At 36.3% G+C, this 26690-nt stretch overlaps 1 protein-coding gene across 3 annotated transcripts in view; it reads left to right on the top strand.

The window, feature by feature from the left end:
• RNF145 (ring finger protein 145) overlaps nucleotides 1-26690 on the top strand; it is a 55303-nt gene that overhangs the window by 6615 nt on the left and 21998 nt on the right. For all 3 annotated transcript variants that reach the window (XM_035727624.1, XM_027605255.2, XM_027605257.1), the window contains 2 exons: nucleotides 7394-7502; nucleotides 18911-19002. In XM_035727624.1, coding sequence (XP_035583517.1) covers nucleotides 7394-7502; nucleotides 18911-19002 — 201 coding nt within the window. The remainder of the gene's footprint in view (nucleotides 1-7393; nucleotides 7503-18910; nucleotides 19003-26690) is intronic.

Below are 26690 nucleotides of genomic sequence, written 5' to 3' on the forward strand. Positions count from 1 at the left end.
TGATGAATGTTAGGAAATCTTGTTTGTAGTGTAATTGGTCTTATCACTGTATATGAGTTATTAGGGCTAGAGGAAAACAGTGTTGGATTTATTTTACTGGATGAAGCTAGAAGGCAGAAGGAAACATTTTAGATTTTAATATGATAAAATGAAAATAATGAGAACTACCTTTCCAGACATTTGGCCTGTTCTAATTTGTCTGTTTTGAAAGCTTTTTAAATGCAACATTCTTTATTGTTCCAGAACATTAACATCAGTTGAACATAAGGCATTTATTTCAGTTAAATGAAATGTTGGAAATGACATTTATAATATTTTTAAAAAAGACTCCTTGAAATGTAATTGGTATGATTTGGAGTTAACAGTAAAAGCAATATTGAGAGGTTAAAGAAGTTGAAGTCAAGAAATATAGGCAGGAGGGGTGCCTGGCTGGTTCAGTTAGTAAAGCATGTGACTCTTGATCTCAGGGTTGTTGTAAGTTCGAGCTCCTCCCCCTTGGGTGCAGAGATTACTTAAAAATAACATCTTAGAAAAAACAAAAGAAAAAAAATACAGGAAGGAAACAGATAAAAATTTATCTAGAATGAAAGTTAAGATCCTTAATTTTTAGGTTAATTTTTTATTTATATGTAAGGATAGCAATAATATATTTTCACTTGACATTGCTATTGTATAACTCAAGATGTGGTTTGAATGATGTACTGTAGTGGTTTAATATTATTTTTATTATTAGAATTGCCCATGCAAGTGTATGTTTTATAAAATTGTAAGGGTTTGTCCTGTTTCTGTGAGATTTATTTTTATCTATAGAAGGACTTTTTGAGTTCCAGAGCTTAGCCCTGAAAACCCCTTACAGCTCTAAGAGATTCCCAAGTAAGCCATTGTGGGAAGAAGTATGGTATAGTAGAAAAGGCAACACACTAGAAGCAGAACATCTGGGTACAATAAATTCATCTCTCTTAGGTGGCACTACCTTGGGAAATTCTGTGAAATGAGAAGGTTCTTTTATGCTGCAAAACACTATAATTCTCAGCCCTTTATTAAAGGCTTTGTATGTTAGCCAATTTTTGGAAAATAATTCCAATCTATTATAGAAGAACAATTCGGTACTTGGCTTAGATTTTTAGCTTAATCAGCAAAGTAATTCACGCTGTGGTTTAAAAAAATGTGCTTATCACATATATTATTTCTGAATAGATTGAAATATTTATTTTAAAAGTAGCTTGAAATATTTATTTTAAAAGCAACTGCCTAATAACCAGAAACATTAATTTTAGAAATTTGAATGGGTTCTCTTACATAGAAGTTCATACTCTGGCTTATAACTTTAGGAGCTCAACTGAGCCTTCTTAAATACACTTATTACATGCTGTGGTAGAATAAGCTCAGTGATTACACCATCTACGTAGACATTTTCAGCTTGAACAGGTTTTTGGTTAGAGTAACTTCCATGTCAGAGTATTTAGGTAGTGTTTACATAATGTTCCAGTTTACCAAATTTCACCCTTAAATACATTTTTAAAATTCTTACTTTTAAAAATTAGTAAGGTACTTATACATTTTTTTATGTTAAAATCAAAACATAAGAAGTATACAGTGAAAAGTATGTTCCTCTTTGTTCATTATCCACTAAATTTTCTGAGCCCCAGCAAGTAGCTATTTTTATTTCCTTGTGAAAATTCTAGAGATGTTTTTATGTACCTATGTCAGTATAAAGATACTAAATATGTAGTTATAAATGTATGTCTTCCTTTTTGTACAAATGATAGGATGATATACACATTCTCGACCTTTTGTTTGTTTTAACAATGATGTATCAGAGAGCCATAACTACTGCTTTTAGATATTCATGAAATAAAGCTTTCTTCTCTGTTTTTATGTTGACACTTTCTGTTATGCCAAATTTTAAGATTCTGGTTAAATGGTTAAGGACTTATTTTCCCCCCAGCCCTCCCAATTCTGTTTTGTAGTGGCATAGTATCCTTGTATGGCTATACCATAATTCATTGAACTAAATACTCTTTTTTGCATTTTCATTTAGTGTTGCACTAAATAATTTTATATAGCTATGATTCTGATAGGTGCAAATATAACCTTGAGATAAATCACTAGAAGTGAAGTTTCTGGGTGAAAGAGTATACACATCTGTAATACTGATCGATATTGCTCTCCATAGGGTTTTACTGTTTTGTACCTGCACAGTGGTTGAGAGTTCTTACAGTTTTACATCCTTATCAAAACAGTGTTATCAAACTCTATATTTGGCTATTCCAGTAGGTGGAAAATGGATGTGTTCTAACTAGTTCTAATTTGTATTTCTCTTATTATGAGTGAGATTGTATTTATCTACATGTTTTAAGAAAAATGTGTGTTTCCTCTTCTGAGAGTTGTCAGTTCATGTCCCTTGCTCACTTTTGTATGGGATTTTAGCCCACTCCACCCCTTTTTTTTCCCCAAAGGCACAGGCGAGGCTTTATTGGGGCTACAGCTCAAGCTGAAGGGAGACACAGCACCAACACAGTAGTTAGGCTGGCCTCCTCTGGATTTTAGCCTTTTCTTGCTGATTTGTGGGAGTTTGGTATACATTAGGGAAATTAACCCTTTGGGTTGAAATTATTGGGTTGAATTTCAATTTGGGTTGAAATTATTTTTTCCAGTTTTGGTTGTCTTGATTTTGGTTTATGATTTTTTTTTTGACATGCACAATTTGTTTTTAATGTGGTCGAATTTCCTTTTTTATAAGTTAGAATTTTGACTCAATTATTAGAAAAGACTTCTCTATCATGTTTTATTCCATTATTTTTGTTTCATTATTTACATCTTCACTTTGCTTAGGATTTTATCTGCATGTACATTATGTTAGGGGTAAAATTTTTTTTCCCCAGATAACTATCTGGTAGTCTCCATGTATTTGTTAAATAGTTCAACTTTTCCTGACTGATTATTATATACTAAATTCTCACATCTGTTTGGTTTCATTTCTGAATATTTTTTCTTGTTCTTTCAATGTGTGGTCTTATTGAATGCCTAGACTATATTTTACTGTCTGGACTTAGTCCCGTCATTGGTTTTTATTTCTGTTTCAGAGTTTTTCTGATACTGTTTGCTATGTGAACTTTAGAATTACTTAGTTTAAGTTAGGATGATGAGATAGCTTAAAGATGTGAACTCTTCTCTGTGTATGACATAGAGAGCCTCTCTATGTTCCAGATTTCTTTTGAGCCTTCTGGAGTGTTTTAAAGTTTTCATTATAGAAGTCTTGGGCATTTATTGTTAAGTTCAATCCTAGATTTTTTTTTTATTGCAATTGTGACTTTTCCCCCTTTTATATCCTTTAATTGTTATTAAGAGCTTAAAAATCAGGATAGGGTGTGGTTAAAGTTCATGTTTATGGAATATAATTGTACTTTCAAATTGAGATGCTTTCCAGTGTGGGTTCTGAGAACAGCAAAAAGAAGTGATTGTTTAAATATAATTGGTGGAATGTTAATTATAGAACTATTTTGCAAAATGTAGAATATAAAAAGGGAAATAGAAATAATATTGAAAAGGCAGAGTGGGGCCATTTGTGAAAAGACCTGAATACATATATTAAGTATTACACTTAATTTGGTATGTAGTCATGGGTCAGTGAAGGATTTAGAGTAGGTGAACTGCATTTTAAGAAAAGTGATTAGGTAGTTTTGTACAGACTGCTGAATTGGGGGGGGCAGGTGGAGAAACCAGAGGTAAGAAGACCAGTTAAGATTTTAGGCAAGAGGTATTGAGAGCCAGAATTAGCCTTGTCGAAGCTGGAAAGGAAAGAGTAGATAGGAGAATAATTCCATTGAAACTGCAATCACTAAAATGATTAGTGACTGACCTAAAATGTAAAAACTCAAGCTTCATTTGTGTCCTCATTCTGCAGACCTTCCCATGTTTGTGAAGTTGTTGACTGCTTCCTCAGGACAGTGTTTCTGGATTCTTCTAACTTTCAGACCATTACTTCTGACTCTTGCTTTTTTCTTTAGACTTCTTAAGTGTTGATAGGGCCCAGAATTTGTGTTTAATTTTCATCTTTTGTTGTTTGTGTGATCGCACATAGTTTTGGCTGCAAATCTCTGTCTCCACTTTCCATTGCTTTTTTGACCACTATTCTGTCTGTTAGTGTTCCTCCTCTATTATCCCATGGCACCCAGTTCATACCTCTTCCATAGCATTTACTCTGCATTCTAAGGGTCCTTATGCTTGTCTACCTTCTTAACTAGATTGTGAGCTCCTTTAAGGTAGGAATGCGGTTGTTTGTTATCTCCGTATTCCCAGCACCTAGCTAATGCCTGATACTGAATGGATTTCTAACTACTGTTAGATATCTTCACCTAACTATTCTGTAGACACTGCAATATATGGTCACTGAATTCATCATGTTTACTTTAGCTCAGACCTCCTCCTCTTTCTGTGTTTCCTATCTTAATAGCAAAGTTGTCCTCTTGATTACTACCCAGGCTAAAACATCACAATCATCTTCACTTCCTTGTTCTCAGCCACTCACCCATAGATCACCACTAAGACTTATTTAAATATCTCATCGCTGATCCTGCCAACTCCATACCAAAGCTGCTGATTTATTCCAGGTCCTCATTTCTTTTTCCCCATGACTAAAATCATCCTTAAATAGCAGAAATTCCTACATTTTGTTAGGAACATTCATTAATGTTATTTTAGGTAGGTCATCATTTTTAAATGCTGCTGGTCTTGCGTTTTAATTATAAATTACTGTTGCGTTAGCTTCATCATTATCAGTTGAGTTTGTTGTGGTTTGTTAGAGTGAATAGTGATGCATATTGGTGTCAGCAGTGGTTTTGGCTTTTATTTTTCAAATAGATTATATACGTGTTGTAATTCAGATAACTAATTCATACTGTTCTTGCTTTAGCAGAATTCATAATTGCTTAAGAATCTTCTTGGGTGATATATTTTGTTGTTATCACAGTTATTTTTCTGCTGGAATGTGAAATGGGGGTATAGGTGAGGCATAGGGTTTTTGTTTTGTTTTTTGTCTCCTTACCTCACCTAAAGTGAATCTAAAGGATTTGAGAACTGATGGCCCAGTCTGAGCTCCTTATTATTGTGTTATTGAGCCGTTAGTCACCAGTTCTGTTGGCATCATCTGCCAGTACTTTTTTATTTACACCAAATTCTAGTGTAACCTAAGAGTTTATTGTTTCCTGAAAATATCCTTTGTTTTTTTAATGGTTTTCATGCCTACTATTTTCTTTTCCTAGAATGCTGCTGCTTTTTCTTAGCCTGGTAAAAATCCATTCACCCTTCTAGGTCCAGGTCAAACTTAATCATTTAATCAACCATAGCCCTTCTAATACTTGTTCATTGTAGCACCAATATTGTATCATACTTTTGTCCATGTTTATTTTTTCCTAAACTGTGATTACTTTATTCTTTGGATCTACCATGTCTAGGAATGCATATGGGTCACACTTTACATGTAATAATTGGTTGAGTGACTGGATAATTGAAAGAATGAGGATTTGGCAGCTGTTTTATGAGATGTGCATGAGAAGGGAAAGATAAGAATATCTGGAAAGGAAAAGACAGTTCATTAAAAGAGAATTTAAAGAGATGTTTCATGCAGTAGATTGAATCCTTCAGCCACAAACACTAAACATGCTTGCTTAATATAGTAAACATTCTTTTAAATACCTCTGAAGTCCTTTGAGATAGGGATTAACAAAATAAATTGGAAAAGTTATTTTAAGAAATTAAAAGCAGGTAGAAATACTTATCTCTAGTTTCTGTTGGCTTGTTCTTAAAGTTAGGATGTGTATAGGAAATCTAGATTCTACCTCTTTAGTCCCTAGCATATTGCTCCTATTTCTGTAGCTTTAAGCATGATTGATTCCTTAGCTTTAAGTGTGAGAGGAGCATTGAGTACTAAGAAGGGATATCCATGCCCTAATAAAGACTCATTAATAAGTGGAAAATAGTTAAAGAAGATTAGACTAGAACCAGATTTTGCAAGAGCTAGAGTATCAGACTGAAAAGTTAAGAATTTTGGAAGGTTTTAGAGCAAGAGAGTTGTCTAGATGAAAGGGATGGTTTTGTACTGAAGTATAGGATGGATGAGGTTGGAAAGAGACTGCAAGAAGAATAGCAGTATGCTGTCCTGTCACGGCGTGGACTGGGACGGGGCATAGAGGCTGGGAAGGAAGGGTGACATGAGACTTACTGGGGAAGACTCAGCAGGACTTGGTGATGACAGAAAGGATGGCTTGGGTTTGAGTCAGAGTGAGTGGGATTTAGGAGAGAAAGACGGTGAGCTAGCCTGTTGAGTGATGAGGGTGGGAGCTCAGTTTGTACGTGTATATGAGAACATTTAAGTGGTATATATCTCTGGCATTGTGAGATATGAGATATTTGCTTAAAATAAGAAATGATTACTTTTTTGTGTGTGTGTAGTAGGTAGATTCTCAGTAACTTTGTTGATAACATGTATTTGGAATGGTATGTTTGAAGCAAAGCATAAATTGTTTGAGCTAGATACTTTATAGAGAGAAAAGCAGTTGTTCAGGGACTAAATTTCCTATGGTCATTTGGGGGAATAAAAAGAAAGTGGAGGGGAGAATTTGGAGGTTTAAAGAAAATCCACAGAGCCAGTTTTGAGGGTTGTTGCTTCAGGTGCTGGGACAAGGATAAGCAGGATGTTTTAGATTTGACAAGTAGGCAGTTGTTGACTTCTGAGGTTTTTTAGAGTAAAGAGGGCTCTGTAGAGTTTGTAGATTGTAGAGGATAAAGAGGGAATAGTGGATGGTTAGAAAATGGAAGCATTGGTAGAGATAGTTTGTAACATTTGTCAGTAGAATGAGAAAAATAGGTAATAGAAAAAGGAAAAATCAGCACGAAGAGAAGTTTTTCTTTAAGATTGGAGGAGGAGCCCTATACATCCTTTGAAAAGAGGTGAACATTGGTGTCGGGGATGATGGAAGATGTAGGAGAAAGGGGGTGTTGAGGAGTTGGAAAAATAAGACCTTGAGTCAAGTGCAAGAGGCAGCATTAGAGAGGGACATTAAGGACAGTTCTTCCTCTGGGACTAGAGAATGAGAGAATTGGTGTAGAACAAATAAGTGGACATCAAGTAAGGGTAGATAATGAGAGGAGTCCTTTTGTACCTTTGTGTGTTGTTTTGATTATAAAGTAGAACAATCTACAAAAAAAGTGAAAAATGCTTTGTTGTCAACAGATAATCCATAGTGATTTTTACTGTATTAAACTTATTTTGGTAGTGAAGTAAAAATCCTCAAAGTTGTTGAAACCTAATAGGAAAATAATTTACTTCAGTTAATTGGGAGACTAAATTAGAATCGTATTTTATTTATAACTCTTTTTATTTCTACTACAGGTTATATCTTAAGTGTTGTGCTACTGACCTTGCCCAGGCAGCATCTGGTTCAGCTTTACCTGTATTTTTTGACTGCCCTGCTCCTCTATGCTGGACATCAAATCTCCAGGTAAGAATGTGACCTCGTTTTTGAAATGTATGACTGAATTTAAAGTTTTTCATTGCTGAAAACATACTTTTCATGAACACTGTTAAGAAGCTGCAGCTTTGCCAAGTATCCAAAACAGTTTTTTTGATATTTGTTTCCTGAGTAAATATTGTTATATAGAATTAATAGCTGGGATATTATGCTTCAGATTTTATTTCTGCTTTTAAAAAACGATCTTAATATGAAATGGACTTTAAGATTATGTTTACAGAGATACTTATGATCTTTTCTATATTACCTAAGAAAAGAATTTCCAAAAACAGGCTATAGAACATTTTAACAATTATGGACTTGATTACTTTCACCATTTTGGGAAGTTAGCTTATGCTGCTTGAGAATCGGCACAACCATGTATACAGTGGATGATTTACATAAATTATTTGGTGAGGTTCATGGTATAGCTCAGAAGTTCTTCATCTTTAGTAATATTGTGTTTGCTTAGGTCTGCTAGTCCTAAGTTTTAAGACTGGTCTGCCAATGAAAATGAACTTCCTACTTTGAAACAGGATATTAAAATACAGGAGAACTAAAAGCCACACAGTAAATGTAATGGGGTATAAATAAATGTGGTGGGTATCATTTCTTTTCTTTTCTTTTTTGAGAGCGAGTGCACATGTAAATTGGGAAGGGAGGGGAGAGGGAGAGAATCTTAAGCAGACTCCACACGCAGTGTGGAGTCCCATGCGGGGCTTGATCTCACAACCCTGAGATCATAACCTGAGTCAAAATCAAGAGTCAGACACTTAACTGACTTAACTGACTGAGCCACCCAGGCGCCCCTAGTTTCTTTTGTCTTGATTGAAATGTATAACCATAATGAAATGAATGAAACCATATATTTCCTTCCCAATCCTAAAAAGAGTGATGGTTACTTTGCATATATAACAAGATGTAGCTGTCTGAAGGTCTGAAAAACAGATTTTGGTGTTGGCTTGAAAATCTTAAAATAGCATTTTTATATTACTAGAATTGAATGGTTAAGGTAGAAACCTTTTTTACTCTCTGATTATAAAATAACACTGTTCACTGTAGATGACTTTTGGGAAATACAGAAATTTAAAGGCAGTAACAATCACCTGAAATTAGACCACCCAGAGATAGACCTGTTAAAATTCTGGCATTTCCTTCCAATTATTTTTAATACCTTCCAGTTTCCACCACTTTTGTGGATATGAAAGAGTGAAAATAACAATAGTCACTGACTGTTGGCCCTTGTTGTTGAAGTAGGACCTTCATCCTCCTTTACCTCATCCAGTTATTTCTCAAAGGCTCCAAAGTGTTCCGCAGAAACTCAGTTTTCTCACATTCCACTCCTGTGTTTCTGTCTGGTCAATTTCCTCTGCTAACTTCTGCTGTTTTGCCCAGCTTATGTCCTCCGGTGTTAAAGTTGCAAAATCTGGAGCTGCCAGAGTAGTACTGCATTTCTTGTAATCCTAACAGTGCTTCAAACTGAGCTGTGTTTTACTCTGGAGACATGAGTTTTTTCATTTTGTGTCATACAAGTATGTCTCTGTGTCTTGGACTCCTTCATGGGAACATGAAGTAGATTTGTAGCATCTTTCTCCGCATAGCTTAGAATAGAAGTCCAGGGGCCAGAACTAGCACAGACAACATGGTATCTTTCCCATTACAGCACCACCAGCCCCACAGCCTGACACAGTCTGTTTCTGTGTCTTTACCCAGGACACCTCTGAATCTGAGCTCAAGTTCAAGGTAGAGACACTTCTCTATCTTGATTCATTTTTAAGCAAAAATTGTGTCTGTAGAGTATAATGCAGTAGAGTATATAGGCTTCTGATTCATCATTTTTGTGTATAGATGAGTGCCTGGCTACCTACGAGTGCCATATCTTTTGGATAAGTGGATGGGTGACTGGAGAGTTTCAAATACCATGTTCCTTATTTCTATAACCTCAGTGTCACTTATTAGAAAGATGTTCTCAGTTTCCTTACCTGTAAAATGGTGGTGATATCTTAAGGCGCTATTGTAAAGATTCAGTAAGATAAAGCATATAAAGCTCTTAGCATAATTTTTGACATATAAGTGCTCAGTGAATTTTTTTCCTTTTTTTTTAAGTTTTTAAATTCCAATACAGTTTTAACATAGTGTTATATTAGTTTCAGATGTACAATATAGTGAGTGATTCAACAATTCTATGCAGTACTCAGTGCTCATCATGATAAGTGTACTCTCTAATCCCCATCACCTGTTTTACCCATTCTCCCTCCCTCTGCCCACATCCCCTCTGGTAACTTTCAGTTTGTTCTCTATAGTTGAGTCTCTTTCTTCGTTTGTCTCTTTTTCCCTTTGTTTGTTTGTTTCTTAAATGCCACATATGAGTGAAACCATATGGTATCTGTCTTTCTCTGTTTTGCTTAGCGTTATACTCTTTAGCTCCATCCATGTTGCAGATGGTAAGATTTCATTCTTTTTTTATGGCTGAATAATATTCCTGTGTGTGTGTGTGTGTGTGTGTGTGTGTGTGTGTATATGTATGTACACACACCACATCTTCTTTATCCATCATCTATCAGTGGACACTTGGGCTGCTTCTGTATTCTGGCTTTTGTAAATAATGATGCAATAAACATAGGGGTGCATATATCCTCTTGAATTAGTATCTTTGTATTCTACTGTAAATACCCAGTAGTGTGATTACTGGATCATAGGGTAGTTCTATTTTCAATTTTTTGAGGAACCTCCATACTGTCTTCTGCAGTGGCTGCACCAGTTTGCATTCCCACCAACAGTGCAAGAGGGTTCCTTTTTCTTCACATTCTCGCCAATACTTGTTGTTTCTTGTGTTTTTGATTTTAGCCATTCTGACAGGTGTGAAGTGATACCTCATCGTAGTTTTGATTTGCATTTCCCTGCTGATGAGTGATGCTGAGCATCTTTTCCTGTGTCTGTTGGCCATCTGTATGTCTTTGGAGAAATGACTGTTCATGTCTTCTGCCCATTTTTTAATTGGATTATTTGTTTTTTGGGTGTAGTGCTCAGTGAATTTTCTTTTTTAGAGAGAGAGCAAGAGCTTGAGTGAGCAAACGGGTGCGGGGGGAGCAGAGGGCAAAGGAAAGGGACAAGGACAAGCAGACTCCACACAGGGCACGGAGCCTGCCATGGGGCTGGGCTCCCAAGCCAAAATCAAGAGTGTTCCTGGTGTTCAGTGAATTTTAACTAACATTGTTATGTTTTGTTTTGATTGTGCAGCAGTGTTTTATGAGCATTCTTTAAAAAATGACTTTAAATGAGAGTATTTCATAGTACCGTTCTATGATAGCCATTTAGAGTAGATGTGATTTCTTTGATTAATCTTCAAAATCCTAAACTTGAAGATAGAGGTATGAAAATTGTTGCTTTTATTAGTTAAAATTCTGGGTGAGAAAACAATGATCCTGCTCTTTCCCTCATGCTTTTTTGGTTTCCATGTGGTTTAATGGTGTAGTGATGGTTGAAAGCATGTAGCTCAATTTTTATATACAGTCTTACCATCCAGGCATTTTTAGAGGTCAAAATTCTGTTACGTAAGGATAAAGGGAACCCTGACAGTGTCAGAGGTAAAGACAAGCCTTTTTCTGACCATTCTTCTGGTGGCAGTTTTTAACTTCTGACTTTTAATTTATGGGAATGTTTCTTCTAATATTTAAAGTTTGTTTTTATTATTAGAAAATCAAATGTATTTTAAATAATAAAAAGAATTATAAAATTTTATAGTATACAAAAACACGTCCTGTTTTTTATTTCATTTTGATCCTTATTAGTAATCCTTTTGGATTTGTAGAAGAAAAAACCAAAGTGGGCAAATAGCTGGGAAGGAACAATCTCAGACTAACTTGAATGTAGGTTTTCTGATTGCTAGCTTATTCCTCTTAGGGAGGCAGCATGTTTAGGGGAAAGAAAATGAGTTTTAGAATCAGACTGTGTATGAACTAGTTTCCCTACTTAGTCAATATGTTACCTTGGTAAGTTGCTTTTTTGAAAATGTAAAGGAAAACTGCCCATTTTATGGAGTTAGTTTTGATATCAAACTAACAAATTTCAAGAAGTGGTGTGTTTTAGAATTTTCTTGGTACATAATGTATACTATATGGTGCTGTCTCACAAAAGTTTAGCAAAGATGTATTATCCTTGAATTATTCATAATATGTCACATTTATAAATATTGAGGCTTGAATGTATTACATTTATAAAATTTTAAGGCTGAAGTTTTTAGTTTTAAAAAATGTAATGGTTCAGATTTCATGTGGCAACTTCATAATTATCTTTTTTAAATAACAGCTTTATTGAGATATAATTTACATACCTATTTAAAGGATGCAGCTCAATGGTTTTAGTACATTCACAGAACTATACAAACCGTCACTACAGTTGATTTTAGAACACTTTCATCACTCCAGAAAGAAACCCTGTACCCATCAGCAGTCACTCCCCATTTTCCATCAGTCCCCCAAGCCTAGGCAACTGTCATTCTATTTTTTGACTCTGTGAATTGGCCTATTGTGGACATTTCATGTAGACACAGTATGTGGTCCTTTGTGCCTGGCTTCTTTCACTTAACATGTTTTCAAGGTTCATCCATGTTGTAGCATGTATCAGTACTTTCTCCTGTCCAGATCATATTCTATGGTGTGAATATACCACATTTTGTTCATCTGTTCACTGATGGACACAGGTTTTTTTCTACTTTTTGGCTGTTATGAGTAGTGCTGTGAACATAATGGGTAAGTTTTGTGTGGACATACAATTTTTTCTTGGGCATATACTTTGGGGTGGAATTGCTGGATCATACGGTATTTGTGTTTAACCTTTTGAGGAACTGCCATACTATTTTCTTTCTCTCTCTCTCTCTCTCTTTTTTTAAAGATTTTATTTTTAATCTCTACACCACACGGGGCTCGAACCTACAACCTTGAGATCAAGAATTGCATGCTCTACCCACTGAGCCAGCCAGGTGCCCCTGCCATTCTATTTTCTAAAGTAGCTGTACTATTTTTACCAACAGTGTGTGAGGTTTCCAGTTTCTCCATATCCTTGCCAACACTTGTTGCTATCTGTCTTTGTTAGTATAGCCATCGTAGTAAGTGTGATGTGATATTTCATCTGGTTTTGATTTGCACTTCCCTGATGGCTAATGATATTAAGCATCTTTTCATGAGTTCATTAACCATTTGTAAATCTTTTTTAGAAAAATTGGCATATCTTTTGCCAGTTTAATTGGATTGTCTTTTTATATTATTGAGTTGTAATACATCTCAATTCTAGGTATAAGTCCTTTATCAGTTATATGATTTACAGATATTTTTCACCATTCAGTCTAGTTATATCAAGGCAGAGTGTAGTATGGTACTAAGAAGGAGAATCGATACTTGGATAATTTAATTAATAATTTAATTATTTAAGTAATTAATTTGGTACTTCAGAAACTGGCTATATAAAAAGTCATTGCAAATTGAAAATTTCAATGAAAAGCTGGGTTTCTGTTTTCCCTTAAGACATGTACTCATATAGGGGCACCTGGCTGGCTCAGTTGGTTAAGCATCTGCCTTTGGCTCAGGTCATGATCCCAGGGTCCTGGGATGGAGCCCAGAGTTGGGTTCCCTGCTCAGTGGGGAGTCTGCTTCTTCCCACCCTCAAATAAATAAAGACGTGTACTCAAATAATGAAGCTGATTACCCTTAAGTGAATAAAAACTTGTTTAGAATATGTCTAGAATGGATTTTGCTTGTAGTTCAGAGGAATTAAACTTCAGAAAATCCATGGCCTTGGTTCATATAGTATGAACATTTAATAGTCTATCTGATATGTTTCAGGTTCCTTAACTCCTAAAATTACTAAACTGTGTTTTTCATTTTGAGTGATGTAAGGAATATATTTTGCAGTATCAATCCTACTTTAAAATTGAGACTATCCAGAACTATAGAGGAAAAAAGAAAAACTCAACAACTGACATGACCATTCCTATGAGGGTATGGTCTTGATCACAGTTGTGTGTTTTTCTCTAAAATTTTGAAACTCCAGTATTCTTTTTTTTTAAAGATTTTATTTTATTATTATTTTTTAAGATTTTATTTATTTATTTGACAGAGAGAGCACAAGCAGGGGGTGTGGCAGGCAGAGGTAGAGGGTGAAGCAGGTTCCCTACAGAGCAGGAGGAGCCGATGTGGGACTTGATCCCAGGACCCCGGGATCATGACCTGAGCCAAAGGCAGACGCTTAACCAACTGAGCCACTCAGGCGCCCCCAGTATTCTTTTTTTTATATATTTTTTATTTTCTTTAAGATTTTATTTATTTATTCATGAGAGACGGAGAGAGAGAGAGAGAGAGAGAGGCAGAGGGAGAAGCAGCCTCCCAAGGAGCAGGGAGCCAGATGCGGGACTCAATCCCAGGACCCTGGGATCATGACCTGAGCCGAAGGCAGACGCTTAACCATCTGAGCCACCCAGGCGCCCTAAACTCCAGTATTCTTAAATTCCTTGTTTTATTGTTAGATTTCTGAACTAACATGTCAGTTTTTTATGTGTATAAGTTGCATTAAGAGCCCATGGGTTTCACAAGATTGAAAGTATACTCCTTTTCATCCTGGTCTCGGGTACGTAAGTAGGGTTTCAAATGTAAAACTTCCCCAAGAGTTATTTATATGTAAAATACAGATAATTAGCTCCCCATTTCATAAAAGTTTGTCTCATTTAAGGTTTCTTTGTTACAGGACTATTAGCACTTGGGGCCAGGTCATGCTTTGCTATGGGGGCAGTCTTGTGTATTATAGGATATTGGTACCTCTGCTCCCTAGATCACAGAGAACTCCCTCTCCAGCAGTTCTGAAACCACAGTGTCCCTGTCAAATGTGCTTTCCTGGGGAACAAAATTTTCCTCAGTTGAGAACCACTGCTGTTAAATAAAGAACTTGTTAAAAATGAATTTTATCATTCTATACCCCACTTTTAATTTTGACAGGAATAAAATTGACCCATTTCAGTGTTTGATATATTTTCTTCTTTTGAACATTATCAGCTCCAGACACTAAATATTTCAGTAAGGGGTCAGAAAGAAGCTAAGAGAGAAGGAGGGTGGCAGAGATGATTTAAATAATTAAGCCCTGGGTACGGGGCGCCTGGGTGGCTCAGTCGTTAAGCGTCTGCCTTCGGCTCAGGTCATGATCCCAGGGTCCTGGGATCGAGCCCCACATCGGGCTCCTTGCTCGGCGGGAAGCCTGCTTCTCCCTCTGCCACTCTCCGTGCTTGTGTTCCTTCTCTCACTGTGTCTCTCTCTCTCAAATAAATAAATAAAATCTTTAAAAAAAAAATAATTAAGCCCTGGGTAAATGAACTATTCAGTTACTAGCACATTGTTTAGGGTGTAGTAGGTACTCAAATCTAGGTGTTAGAGCATCTCAGTTCCTGGGATCCCTTAAATTGAGCAATGCCTTTTGCACATATTGCCTAAGACAGCTTCGAGAGCTCACCACTTTATTCTCTGTAAAAGTAGATTAGGTTTCTTTGGAACTAACAGTTTGAAAGCTTTAAGTAGCCAGAATGTACAAATTGTTGTAGGTTGTTCAGGTTGCTTAAGAGATTGTTATAGGTCAGTTGGTCAATTGGTAAGCTTCTAGATTTTGTTGTTGTTACTTAGTTTTTTTATAACTTGTATGCTTCTCCTTATAGCAAGAATTTTTCTAATTGCAAGCTATCCTTGAGACCTTTTTCATATATCTCACACATTCTTATGCACCCAAACGGTTTCAGTCGCTGGAGAATAGGCTAGCACAGGGGATTAGAGAAGTAGATTTTCAAAGTGTTTAGTTTATTAGTGCTCAGGGGCTGATCGTCAGTATTGCACAAATTGCACAAATGAAAAAAGTTTAAGGAAAGATTTTTTTTTTTTTAGTTTTAAGTAGACGGCAGGGATCCTTGCTTCTGACCAGCTTAATACATTTTACTGTTTAAATCTTCTAAATTAAAAAAATAAAAGCTTTTAAACAACTTTAAAAAAAATCTTCTAAATTGAAAAATCAAATACTGCTTTTGAACATTTCATCTGATTCTGTCTTAAAATAGTTATTAAATTTTGTTAAAAATTAGAATTTCATGGCTCTTGAATCAGATTAATTTTTGGCCTAAAATAACTCATGGAATTTTGCATAATTCCTACTCTGGATCCTTCTTATTTGGCTTACTGTCTTGTTTATTTACATTGTGAATGACCCACTCTGTTGAGAGACTTGAGTAATCAAGTTTTCATTGTCATCATGGGATGCCATGAAGTTGTTCATAACTTAGATATAGAGATCTTTGTTCAAACATTGATCCCTATTATAGTTCTGTATAGTTTGGGATGCAGTGTCCAGATTTTTCTTTCAGAAGGGACAGCTCATTAGTGGCTACTTGGTGAGACCAGTAGTTTAGCCCTCACTGAAGCCACTGCTCTGGCTCTGGCACTAAGCTCAGCTGGCCCAAAGAGGGACTACAGGCTTTCTGGGCCTGGCTGTCTTTACTGAGGTGACGCTTACTGGTGAGTCAGCCAAACAGGGAAAATTCTGAAGGACTGTCTTGATCGATAGGAGTTGAACAAAGGAGAAAGGGGCTAAGTTGCCTAGAGAAGGTGTTAATTTCTATGGTAGGATGATTGGTTCAGTGGCTTAGGTCGCACCTTAATGGGGGAGGTTGCAGCATTGAGGAGAGTTATTCTTAGGATCCTAGAGGAGAGCAGCATAGAGAGCTAGTGGGAGGAAGCTGTTTAACACCATGGTGTTGTCATTAGGGCCTAAAGGTTGATTGTTCTTCTGGAAGGCAGATCCCCCTTAGTGTCCTGTAATCTTGTCATATCACAAAGTCATGAAATATGGAGACTGAAAAGGAACTAAAAAGAAAATCATTCTCTGTTTTTATAGCATTTATCACAATTGTAATTAATTATTAGATTAAGTAATTTGTTTAATTTTGTTTTTCCTCCTGGTTTGTTAAGCTCCATGCTAACAGGATTGTGTCTTTCTTGCCTGTTGTAGTATTCCCATAGTGTAGCAGTGTGCTAGCAACATATTATGTATATGGTAAATTCTTTTTGAGGTTAAAAGAAAAAGTATAGAGAATGTTAATTTTCCTTACAAATTTCGTTACATGAAGTTAGAATTCTTAAAAGGCAAAGAAGCTGTAAAAAAAGATAAACTAAATTATAAACTAAAATTCCTAGCCAGGAAATAATACAAAACAATTAACAAATATTTCAGCAATAAGAAATTCTAGAATAGTGGGTTTGCTGAGTTATATATAAAACATCAGTAATACAATGACAAAAGCAAACAAGGGAGAGAAAACATGTCAGGGAACCCAGCTTTGCAATCCCCTCCCACCCCCCCCACCCCCACCTTGAGAGATCTCCTGGGGACTGAGCCCTTTGGGAGCAACTTTTGGCTCTTCCCCGGGGATAGTGCTCTTGTAGATAGCCCTATTCCCTTTTTATTGAATTCACATAAAATTAACCTTTAAAGTGAACAATTCATTGGCATATATTAAATTTATAATGTTGTGCAGCCATCACCATTATCTAATTCTAGAACATTTTCATCCCTATGGTAAAATCCATTTTCCTACACCCCAACCCCCTGGCAAGCATCAATCTATTTGTCTTTGTGGGTTTTCCCTCTTTTGTAATGGACCTATTGGAGAGGGATCTGCTGTGGCCACAAAGAAATTATTTGGCTTTAGAGGCCTAAGACTCGGGTTAGACTTCTTACAAATATAAATTTTTTTCTCTAATAGTATTTTCAAAGACTAAATGTTAAGTGGTATTTATATGTGTATTTTATTTTAAATTTCATAATTCTCTTAATTCTTCAGTTTTCTGCCCTAAAACTTTATAAAATATGATAATTGTACATTGATGGTTATAAATCAGATATGTATATGTAATTTGCATGTATAACATTTATGCCTCTCACAGGGTTTTGACCACTGACCTCTGGACTGGGTAGTCCTTTGTTGTGGGGGCTGTCCTATGCACTTGTAGAATGTTGTGGCAGCATCTTGATCTAGGTGCTCATAGCAGCCCCAACCCTTCTAAATTGTGACAACTAAAAATGTCTCCAGACATTGCAAAATGTCTGTCAGAGTCAAAATCACCACCAATCACCCCTGGTTGACCACCACTGCATTAAAATCATTCCCTTGAGAATTTGAGTAAAAAGAGACTATTAGTATATTATTTGCTAGAAATAGTCATCATAGAATGATAGAGGAGAATTGCTAAATCACCTATGAATCTAGGCCCATTATTGATTTTTATAATTGTCCCCCAAACTACTTCCATTCATAAAATATATTTTACTTTTTAATTTTGATTTTTTTGGCAGTACTCTCCTTGCGGGTTATGTAAGGGTCATTTCTTATTTGGCTGTGCTACACTAAAGGATTTCAACTTGATTGCCTAATAGGAAGTAATTTCATGGAAAAAGTAAATACAGCCTTGGGCTTGTTGAGAAATACTGGAAACATTCAAACTGTTTTAAATGCAGTGAATAAAGCATTCAATAATTGAAGAAAAGGAGAATTTTTTTTACACAAATTTCTCTATCTGATGTCCAGAGAACTTAAGACCATAGTCTTCTAGTGGTACTACTAAGCTTACTGATAGTAAATTAAATTTTCCCTTCCTGTGCTCCTGGATGTGCACTGAAAGTTCTGTTTTCTCAGTTTGTAAAGGTTCTTTCCTACTTAAATCTCGTTATTTCTCAGTACTCACATGTTAAATGAATTAAATTTTAAAAGGAATATTTGATGTGATTTAAAATTTGTTTCAAAATAAACCTGTAGCCTACTTACATATTATAACCCTAATTATAGATTCTTGATAGAGTCAAAAGTGACAGTTTTTAAGGATTGTTCTGTGAGCCAGTTTTCTAACTAGTTTGTGATCTACTTGTAACTAAGTACAATTGGGGATAAAACTTTGGGGAAAGTAAGATAGGTGAGATGGTGGAAGAGAGCCACAGGAGGGGAAATTTGATGTAATATTATTGGATATTATCAGTTAAGTAGTAGGGTTGAGGGATGGTGTCTCAACTGGTTTTTTTTACTGGGAATAGTTATTTAATAAGGACTTGGGAAGAAAGAAAATCCCATAAAGTAGAGCTTTGGCTGTCTTTTCTACATAGTAAAATTCACTTTTGGTAAATTCTGATCCAGTGCATAGAAGAAGGAAATGAAGTCCATCCCTAAATAATTATTTATACCTAAACTTTTTCTTAGTATACATATGGAGAGAGATGTTATTAACATAATACGCTTTTTATAAGAATACTGTGCTTTAGCTGTTTTTCTTTTCTGTATGTGCTTGGAATGTATCTAATATATTTTTACCATTTTACTTATTTAGGGACTATGTCAGGAGTGAACTGGAGTCAGCCTATGAAGGACCAATGTATTTAGAACCTCTCTCCATGAATCGGTTTACCACAGCCTTAATAGGTAAGTATTATAAAAGAATTAAAAGTGTAGGTGAGGATCAGCCAGTTTTACTGTCTTCTTTACATGCTTAAAATCATACATAGCCTATAGTTGCTTGGGGTTTTTAATGATATTTTAACTATTTGGAAGGTTAATAAAGCTAGTTATTACTTTGTAAGATTAAAATTAAATATGTAATGTTTTTAAGTTATTTATTGTTATTAAAAGTCATCACTATAGTCAAAAATAAATTGCCAGAAACATCACTTGAGACATGATTGAAATATTTAGGTAGCAGAATGTTAAAAATGGGAGTGTTGGGTAAGACCCCAAAACAATGTAGATATAGTTCCAAGTGACATATCAGACCCTACTTACCATGACAGAATTGCAAAAAAGGAGGTGAGAGAAAACCTATTTTGTGACACTCAAACTCACCCATATAGAGGGTGATAAAAGGTTGAATGTTGGAGAAGGAGGATTTCTGTAGAGAGCTCTTTTCTCTGAAATACCTCCCCAACCGTTTACATGTAGAGAATTCAGCAGTAGACCATTTGGAGAGTCACATGTCTTCTGTGGCTTAGGAGGGATACTGTGAACTGGTGTCTGACCCACGCCTGCAAAATCTGAAGCTGCACCATCTAAAATTAGCCACATGTAGCCATTGAGCACTTGAAATGTGGCTAATCCAAATTAAGTTATGCAGTAAGTCTAAACACCCAATTTCTAAGGCTTAGTATAAAAAAGGATGTAAAGTGTCTTGTTAATTTTTTAATGTAGATTGAATGTTTATATGATCATATTTGGTGTGTATTAGGTTGAATAAAATATATTGTTAATTAATTCCACCTGTTTTTTTGGTTGTTGTTTTACTTTTTAAAATGAGGCTACCAGAAGGTTAAAAATTACAAATGTGGCTCATATTATAATTCTAATATGCTATCAAGGCCAACAGTGGGCTGGCTGGCTGTTGAGTTTTCTGACTATGGACATAGTGAAAATGTCTTGTGGAGTTCTCTTGTATCTTCTAATCTATGTAGGCAAAGGGTATTAGTTTCCTATGAACTAGATAAGGGCCCTAAGAGTCTATGGGATATTTTTAGGTCCTTCTACGAGGGCCTTTAGAAGGATAAGAAGGCTCCAATGGGGATTGAATTTCCAGGAGTTAAGCAAAGAACCGGAAACAGCCAGAGCAGAGTATATAACAAGCACTAAGGGTGGGAGAGCCATATTGATGGAACAATTTCAGAAGAACCCATAAAAATGCACAAGAGAAAGGCAATGAGTTTAAAAAAAAAAAAAACAACAAAAACAACACTTTTTTTTAAGGGGGAGTGGTACGTACAGGGATGAGGGGTGGAGGGACAGAGGGAGAGAGAATCTTAATCTTAAGCGAGTTCCATTACTAGCGCAGAGCCCAGTGCAGGGCTCTCGATCTCATGACCCTGAGATCATGACCTAAGTGGAAATCAGGAGTCAGATGCTTAACCGACTAAGCCACCCAGGCACCCCAAGGGGATTTTTTTATGCCCCAGTTTCAGGTGCACCCACACCCTATCATTGTAAGAGCATAGTCAGGTAAGAAATTCCTCCTTCCCTCTCTCTCCTTCTTCCCTACATGCTTCAACCCTGAATAAGTCAGGAAGAGCGGGCAATGGTGCTGTCAGAGAAAGAAGATGAAGCCTGCCATAACCTTTCCACCTCTCTCACAATTGTGGGTTTTCAATCTGTAGTCCTGTAGGAGGCCTGAGCTAGAGTAAGGGAAAAGCCTCAACTTTTAATCAGTTTCAGAGTGTTGGTTATTGTTCAGTTGAGACTGTGTAACCTCAGCTGGATTAGAAAAGTTGTAGGACTTGCCTTAGGAGCAGGAGAACACTAGTCTTCACAGAGTGGATTTTAAAAGACAATAGGAGAAAAAAAATAATGTTCCTTTATGACTATATCCTAGGAGTTGGTGTATTCAATAGTGGTAACATTCAAGTGTGAAAATACAGCTGACCCTAGGGCGCCTGGGGGGCTCAGACGGTTAAATGTCTGCCTTTGGCTTAGGTCGTGATCCCAGGGTCCTGGGATCGAGCCCCACATCGGGCTCCCTGCTGAGCGCGGAGCCTACTTCTCCCTCTCACTCTGCCTGCTTGTGCTGTCTCTCTATCAAATAAATAAAATCTTAAAAAAAAAAAAAAGAAAATACAGCTGACCCTTTAACAACACAGGTTTGAACTGCATGGGTCCACTTAAAATCCAGTACTGTAAATGTATTTGCTTTTCCTTATGATTTTCTTAATAATGTTTTCTTTTCCTTAGCTTATATTACTGTAAGAATACAGTATTACATATAAAATACAAAATGTGTATTAATGTTGGTAAGAATTCCAGTCAATAATAGGTTGTTAGCAGTTAAGTTTTTGGGGAGCCAAAAGTTATGCAGGGTGTTGGCACCCCTAATCCATGCACTGTTTAGATGTCAACTGTATTTGCTAGGTTAGAAAGCTTGTCAAGTATTATTTTTTATTATGTGATGGATGCAATATAGTATAAATTTGAAACATTTCCTTAAATTTTCCTATCAGTGGCTATGATACTCTTTTTACTAAACTAAGATTCAATTAATTAGAAATAAAATCCATAAACTATTACATACTATGTCTTCTTCCAATTTGGATTTTGAAGTACTTTCTACTCATTTTCTTCCATTTCATTAATGAACTTTTAATGAAAAACTGAGTAATATTGATATGCCATCATTTCTTAGAGTTGCAAACTTCTTGGAGCTATTTCTAATAGTGGAATCCTGACATCCAGAGATTACTTTGTGATTTTGATTTATTCGGAATTACTAATTGAATAGGCACATCAACTTAAACAACTTCCAGTTCTTCTGTTGCTTCAGGAAAGATTTCCACTCCTTTTTTCACCTAAATAGGAGAAGTGGTCTTCTCTTAAAGAGAGCCATAGCCTATGAGTTATATTCTTCTATGAAAGAAGATAAATGAAGCCTGTAACCCCAGAGTTGAGCACTGAATGTGCTGGGGAGCACTGTTGTTCACAATGTTCAGTTGAGCACTGAATAGACTTAGGGGAATTTTCGGAGTGTAGAGGAAGTTTACATCATGCTGAACAAGGAAATTTCAATATCACAACTATGAGTACAGTGAAAGAAGTAAGATATGCCAGAATGAAAATTCCTAATCATTCCTAGTATTAAAGCGTTTCCTCCAAGTACTTTCTTTTAGAGTTTTTGCTAATTTTTTAATCAAAGAAATACACTTATTTTTAAAAGCCAAGACCTACCACAATTTTATGATGAAAATTGGCTCTCACCTGCACCACTCCTCTCCACACTCCTGTATCAATTCCCCAGAGGCCTTTTTCCCTTCTAGTCACCATAATATCTTCCCTGCTATTTTCTCTTTTGTCCTTCTCTGGAAATCCTGTCAGTTGGATAATGTTCCTCCTACATTGACCCCCTAACTTCTTACTGTTCTGTTTTCCTTCCCCCCTCCTCTCGTTTTACTTTCTGGATTTCCCAACTTTATCTTCCAACCCTTTTATTGTACCTTTTTTGTTTTATATTTTTAATATCAAGGAACTTGTTTTCATTGAATGCTTCTTTTTACTATGACAGTATTTTTATTTCTTAGATATATCATTTATCTCTTTGAAGCTTTCTTTTGTTCCTTGAATTATCCATTTCCCCTGAAATCTTTTTTCTGTTTGTTTTGGTCTTTGTCTGTCATGGGATAGTAGTGTTTCTCAAACCTGGATTTGAAACACCTGGTTATATTGAACAAGGATTTATAAATACTGATGCCTAGGCCTCATCTGAGGCTGATTAAACCATAAGTTTTACTTAAATATCTGGGAGTCCTTGGCTGATCATTTGTATTAAAGTAAGTTAAGTTGTTGATTGGAATCTCTTTTTAGGGTTTACCAACTGGTATGTTTCACAGTTGATGTTCATGTGGGGTTGGCTGGTTTTGAGTATTTGTATGTCTTTTCACTTGGACTTGGTCATTTTCCCCAAAGAGGAATCTTTCTGTCCCCTGTAGGGGAGGCTGTTGTCAGTGACTAGAATGGGTGACAAGAAACATGGCAGCAGTGCTTGGATACCTAGAGAGCTCTTATCTCTCAGGATGCAGACTTTTGGGTTAATCCCCTCTTTTCATTTGGGCATCTCACCTCTGCTGTGGTGTCCAGGAGCCTGTTTTGGTCTTTCCAGAGAACAAACTTTGGTCTTCCTTCTAGGGTCTGGGAAAGAGTAGTGGTTTGGCTAAGTTAGTTGCCTCCTATCTCTTCATTCTTTGTCCTTTAAAATGTTTTCATAACTCACTTGGTGGCCTCTCCTCTGGGTTTTGTTGTTTGTTTGTTTGTTTGTAGTATTTTGGGTTTTCCTCCTTTTATGCCTTTATGAATATTTTTCACATTATTTAGATATCAGTTTGTTAAAGGCTAAAATTCTTTGTGGGAGAAGATACGTGTTACAACATGGTAGATTGTTAATCAATGTTCAGCTTTGTGTAAAAATGGATGCCATTTTTGTAGTCTTTTAATAGTAATATAGACTGAACACAACTAAAATCTCAAAGTATTGTTTTGCTTTTCATTGGCAAGAAGGAAGAGAATTTGACTTAAATGATTCTTAAGTTAATCTGATAGATAACATGTTAAAGAATTTTTAAGAAATTCTAAAGGGATTTATGGAGGCGTGTTTAGTCAGTGAAATGGAACAGTGTAGTACTGTCATCAGAGTAGATCATTGAAAAAGAATAGCAAGGGGGTCTTCAACAAATGGTGTTGGGAAAATTGGACAGCCACATGCAGAAGAATGAAACTGGACCATTTCCTTACACCACACACAAAAATAGACTCCAAATGGTTGAAAGACCTAAACGTGAGACAGGAGTCCATCAAAATCCTAAAGGAGAACACAGGTAGCAACCTTTTCGACCTCAGCTGCAGCAACTTCTTCCTAGAAACATCACCAAAGGCACGGGAAACCAGGGCAAAAATGAACTATTGGGATTTCATCAAGATAAAAAGCTTTTGCACAGCAAAAGAAACAGTCCACAAAACCGAAAGACAACCGACAGAATGGGAGAAAATATTTGCAAATGACATATCAGATAAAGGGCTAGTATCCAAAATCTATAAAGAACTTATCAAACTCAACACCCAAAGAACAAATAATCCAATCAAGAAATGGGCAGAAGACATGAACAGACATTTTTCCAAAGAAGACATCCAAATGGCCAACAGGCACATGAAAAAGTGCTCAACATCGCTCGGCATCAGGGAAATCCAAATCAAAACCTCAATGAGATAACACCTCACACCCGTCAGAATGGCTAAAATTAACAAGTCAGGGAACGACAGATGTTGGCGGGGATGTGGAGAAAGGGGAACCCTCCTACACTGTTGGTGGGAATGCAAGCTGGTGCAACCCCTCTGGAAAACAGTATGGAGGTTCCTCAAATAGTTGAAATTAGAGCTACCATTCGATCCAGCAATTGCACTACTGGGTATTTACCCCAAAGATACAAATGTAGGGACCCGAAGGGGTACATGCACCCCAATGTTTATAGCAGCAATGTCCACAATAGCCAAACTGTGGAAAGAGCCAAGATGTCCATCGACAGATGAATGGATAAAGAAGAGGTGGTATATATACACAATGGAATATTATGCAGCCATCAAAAGGAATGAGATCTTGCCATTTGCAACGACGTGGATGGAACTGGAGGGTGTTATGCTTAGTGAAATAAGTCAATCAGAGAAAGACATGTATCATATGACCTCACTGATACGAGGAATTCTTAATCTCAGGAACAAACTGAGGGTTGCTGGAGTGGTCAGGGGTGGGAGGGATGGGGTGGCTGGGTGATAGACATTGGGGAGGGTATGTGCTACAGTGAGCGCTGTGAATTGTGCAAGACTGTTGAATCACAGATCTGTACTTTTGAAACAAATAACGCAACATATTTTAAGAAAAAAGAAAAAGAAGAAGATAGCAGGAGAGGAAGAATGAAGGGGAGTAAGTCAGAGGGAGAGACGAACCAGGAGAGATGATGGACTCTGAAAAACAAACAGGTTTCTAGAGGGGAGGAGGGTAGGGGGATGGGTTAGCCTGGTGATGGGTATTAAAGAGGGCACATTCTGCATGGAGCACTGGGTGTTATGAACAAACAATGAATCATGGAACACTACACCAAAACAAATGATGTAATATATGGTGATTAACATAACAATAAAAAAATTAAAAAAGAATAGCAAGGGGGCATCTGGGTGGCTCATTTGGTTGAGCATCTGACTTTGGCTCAGGTCATGATCTCAGGGTCCTGGGATCGAGCCCCATGTTGGGCTCCCTTCTCGGCAGAGAGTCTGCTTGTCCCTCTCCCGCAACCCCTCTCCCTGCTGGTGCTCTCTCTGTCTCTCAAATATATAAACAAAATCTTAAAAAAAAAAAGAATAGCAAGTTCTGACGTAGACACAAATATACAAAAAATGTTAAAGTATAGTAGACTGGCATTTCAAAGTAATGAGAAGGGAAATGGATGATTCTAATCACTAGTTTTGAGACAGCTGACTAAACATCTGGAAAAACAAACTTAGATCATTACTTCTTACCTTATTCTAAAATAAATTCCAAGTGTGTTAATTTTTTTTAAAGATTTTATTTAGAAAGAGCGTGAATGAGGGGAGGGGCAGAGGGAAGAGGGAAAGAGAGAATCTTAAGCAGACTCCATGCTGAGCACAGAGCCTGATGCCAGGCTCGATCCGATGACACCAAGATCATGCATGACTTGAGCCAAAATCAAGAATCGGATGCTTAACCTACTGAACCACCCAGGCGCCCCTCAAATGTATTAATTTAATACATTAAAGAATACTAAGAGAAAATGTAGGTGATTACTTGTATAATCTTTAGTAGGGCAACCCATGTGATTTAACCATGACACCAAAGGTAGAAATCATCAAAGAAAAGATTGATAGGTTTGACCATTTATAGTAAAATATCCTGTACTATAACAGAAAAATATTATTAAAACATTCAAATGACACATTGGGAAATATAGTCATAAGACAAAGGAAATTAATATCTTGATCAAAGAATTCCAGAAGGCTACATTCTCCAATAGAAATGGTCAAAGAATGTGAAGAAACATTTCACCAAATAATTACAAATTATTTTTGTATACTTATTTGTAATTGGTAATCAACAAATGCAACTTTTAAAAAGCTTAAGAAATACTCCTTGCCCTACCCTTCCTTAAATTATTTTTAAAGCTGGCAAATCAGTGGGAAAATGGGCACCATGTACACTGGGTGTTTTGTTTCTATAGAGCAATCTGATGGTATGTGTCAAAAGCCTGAAATATTTCTTTGACCAGTAATTCCACTTTTAGGAATTTAGTCTAAGAAGATATTGGGAAATGTGCTCCAGGTAGTTTATACAAGGATGTCATACACGTATAGGCTTATTCATAACAAAACATTTTATAATTATGCACTATTTGAAAACAGCCATACGCTAGCACTCTGTCATATGCATTCAGTGTAATATCCCATACAGCTAAAAGCAACCATGTATATGTACCTTCTGGCATAGAGAGAGACACATGCATTATATGTATTAACTGAAAAACACTGTGAAATAGTATGTACCCTATAATCTAGAAAACATTTGTGTATATTCACATGCATAGAATAAA

This window comes from Zalophus californianus, chromosome 5 (genome assembly GCF_009762305.2).
Source record: "Zalophus californianus isolate mZalCal1 chromosome 5, mZalCal1.pri.v2, whole genome shotgun sequence".
NCBI classification, from domain to species: Eukaryota; Metazoa; Chordata; class Mammalia; order Carnivora; family Otariidae; genus Zalophus; species Zalophus californianus.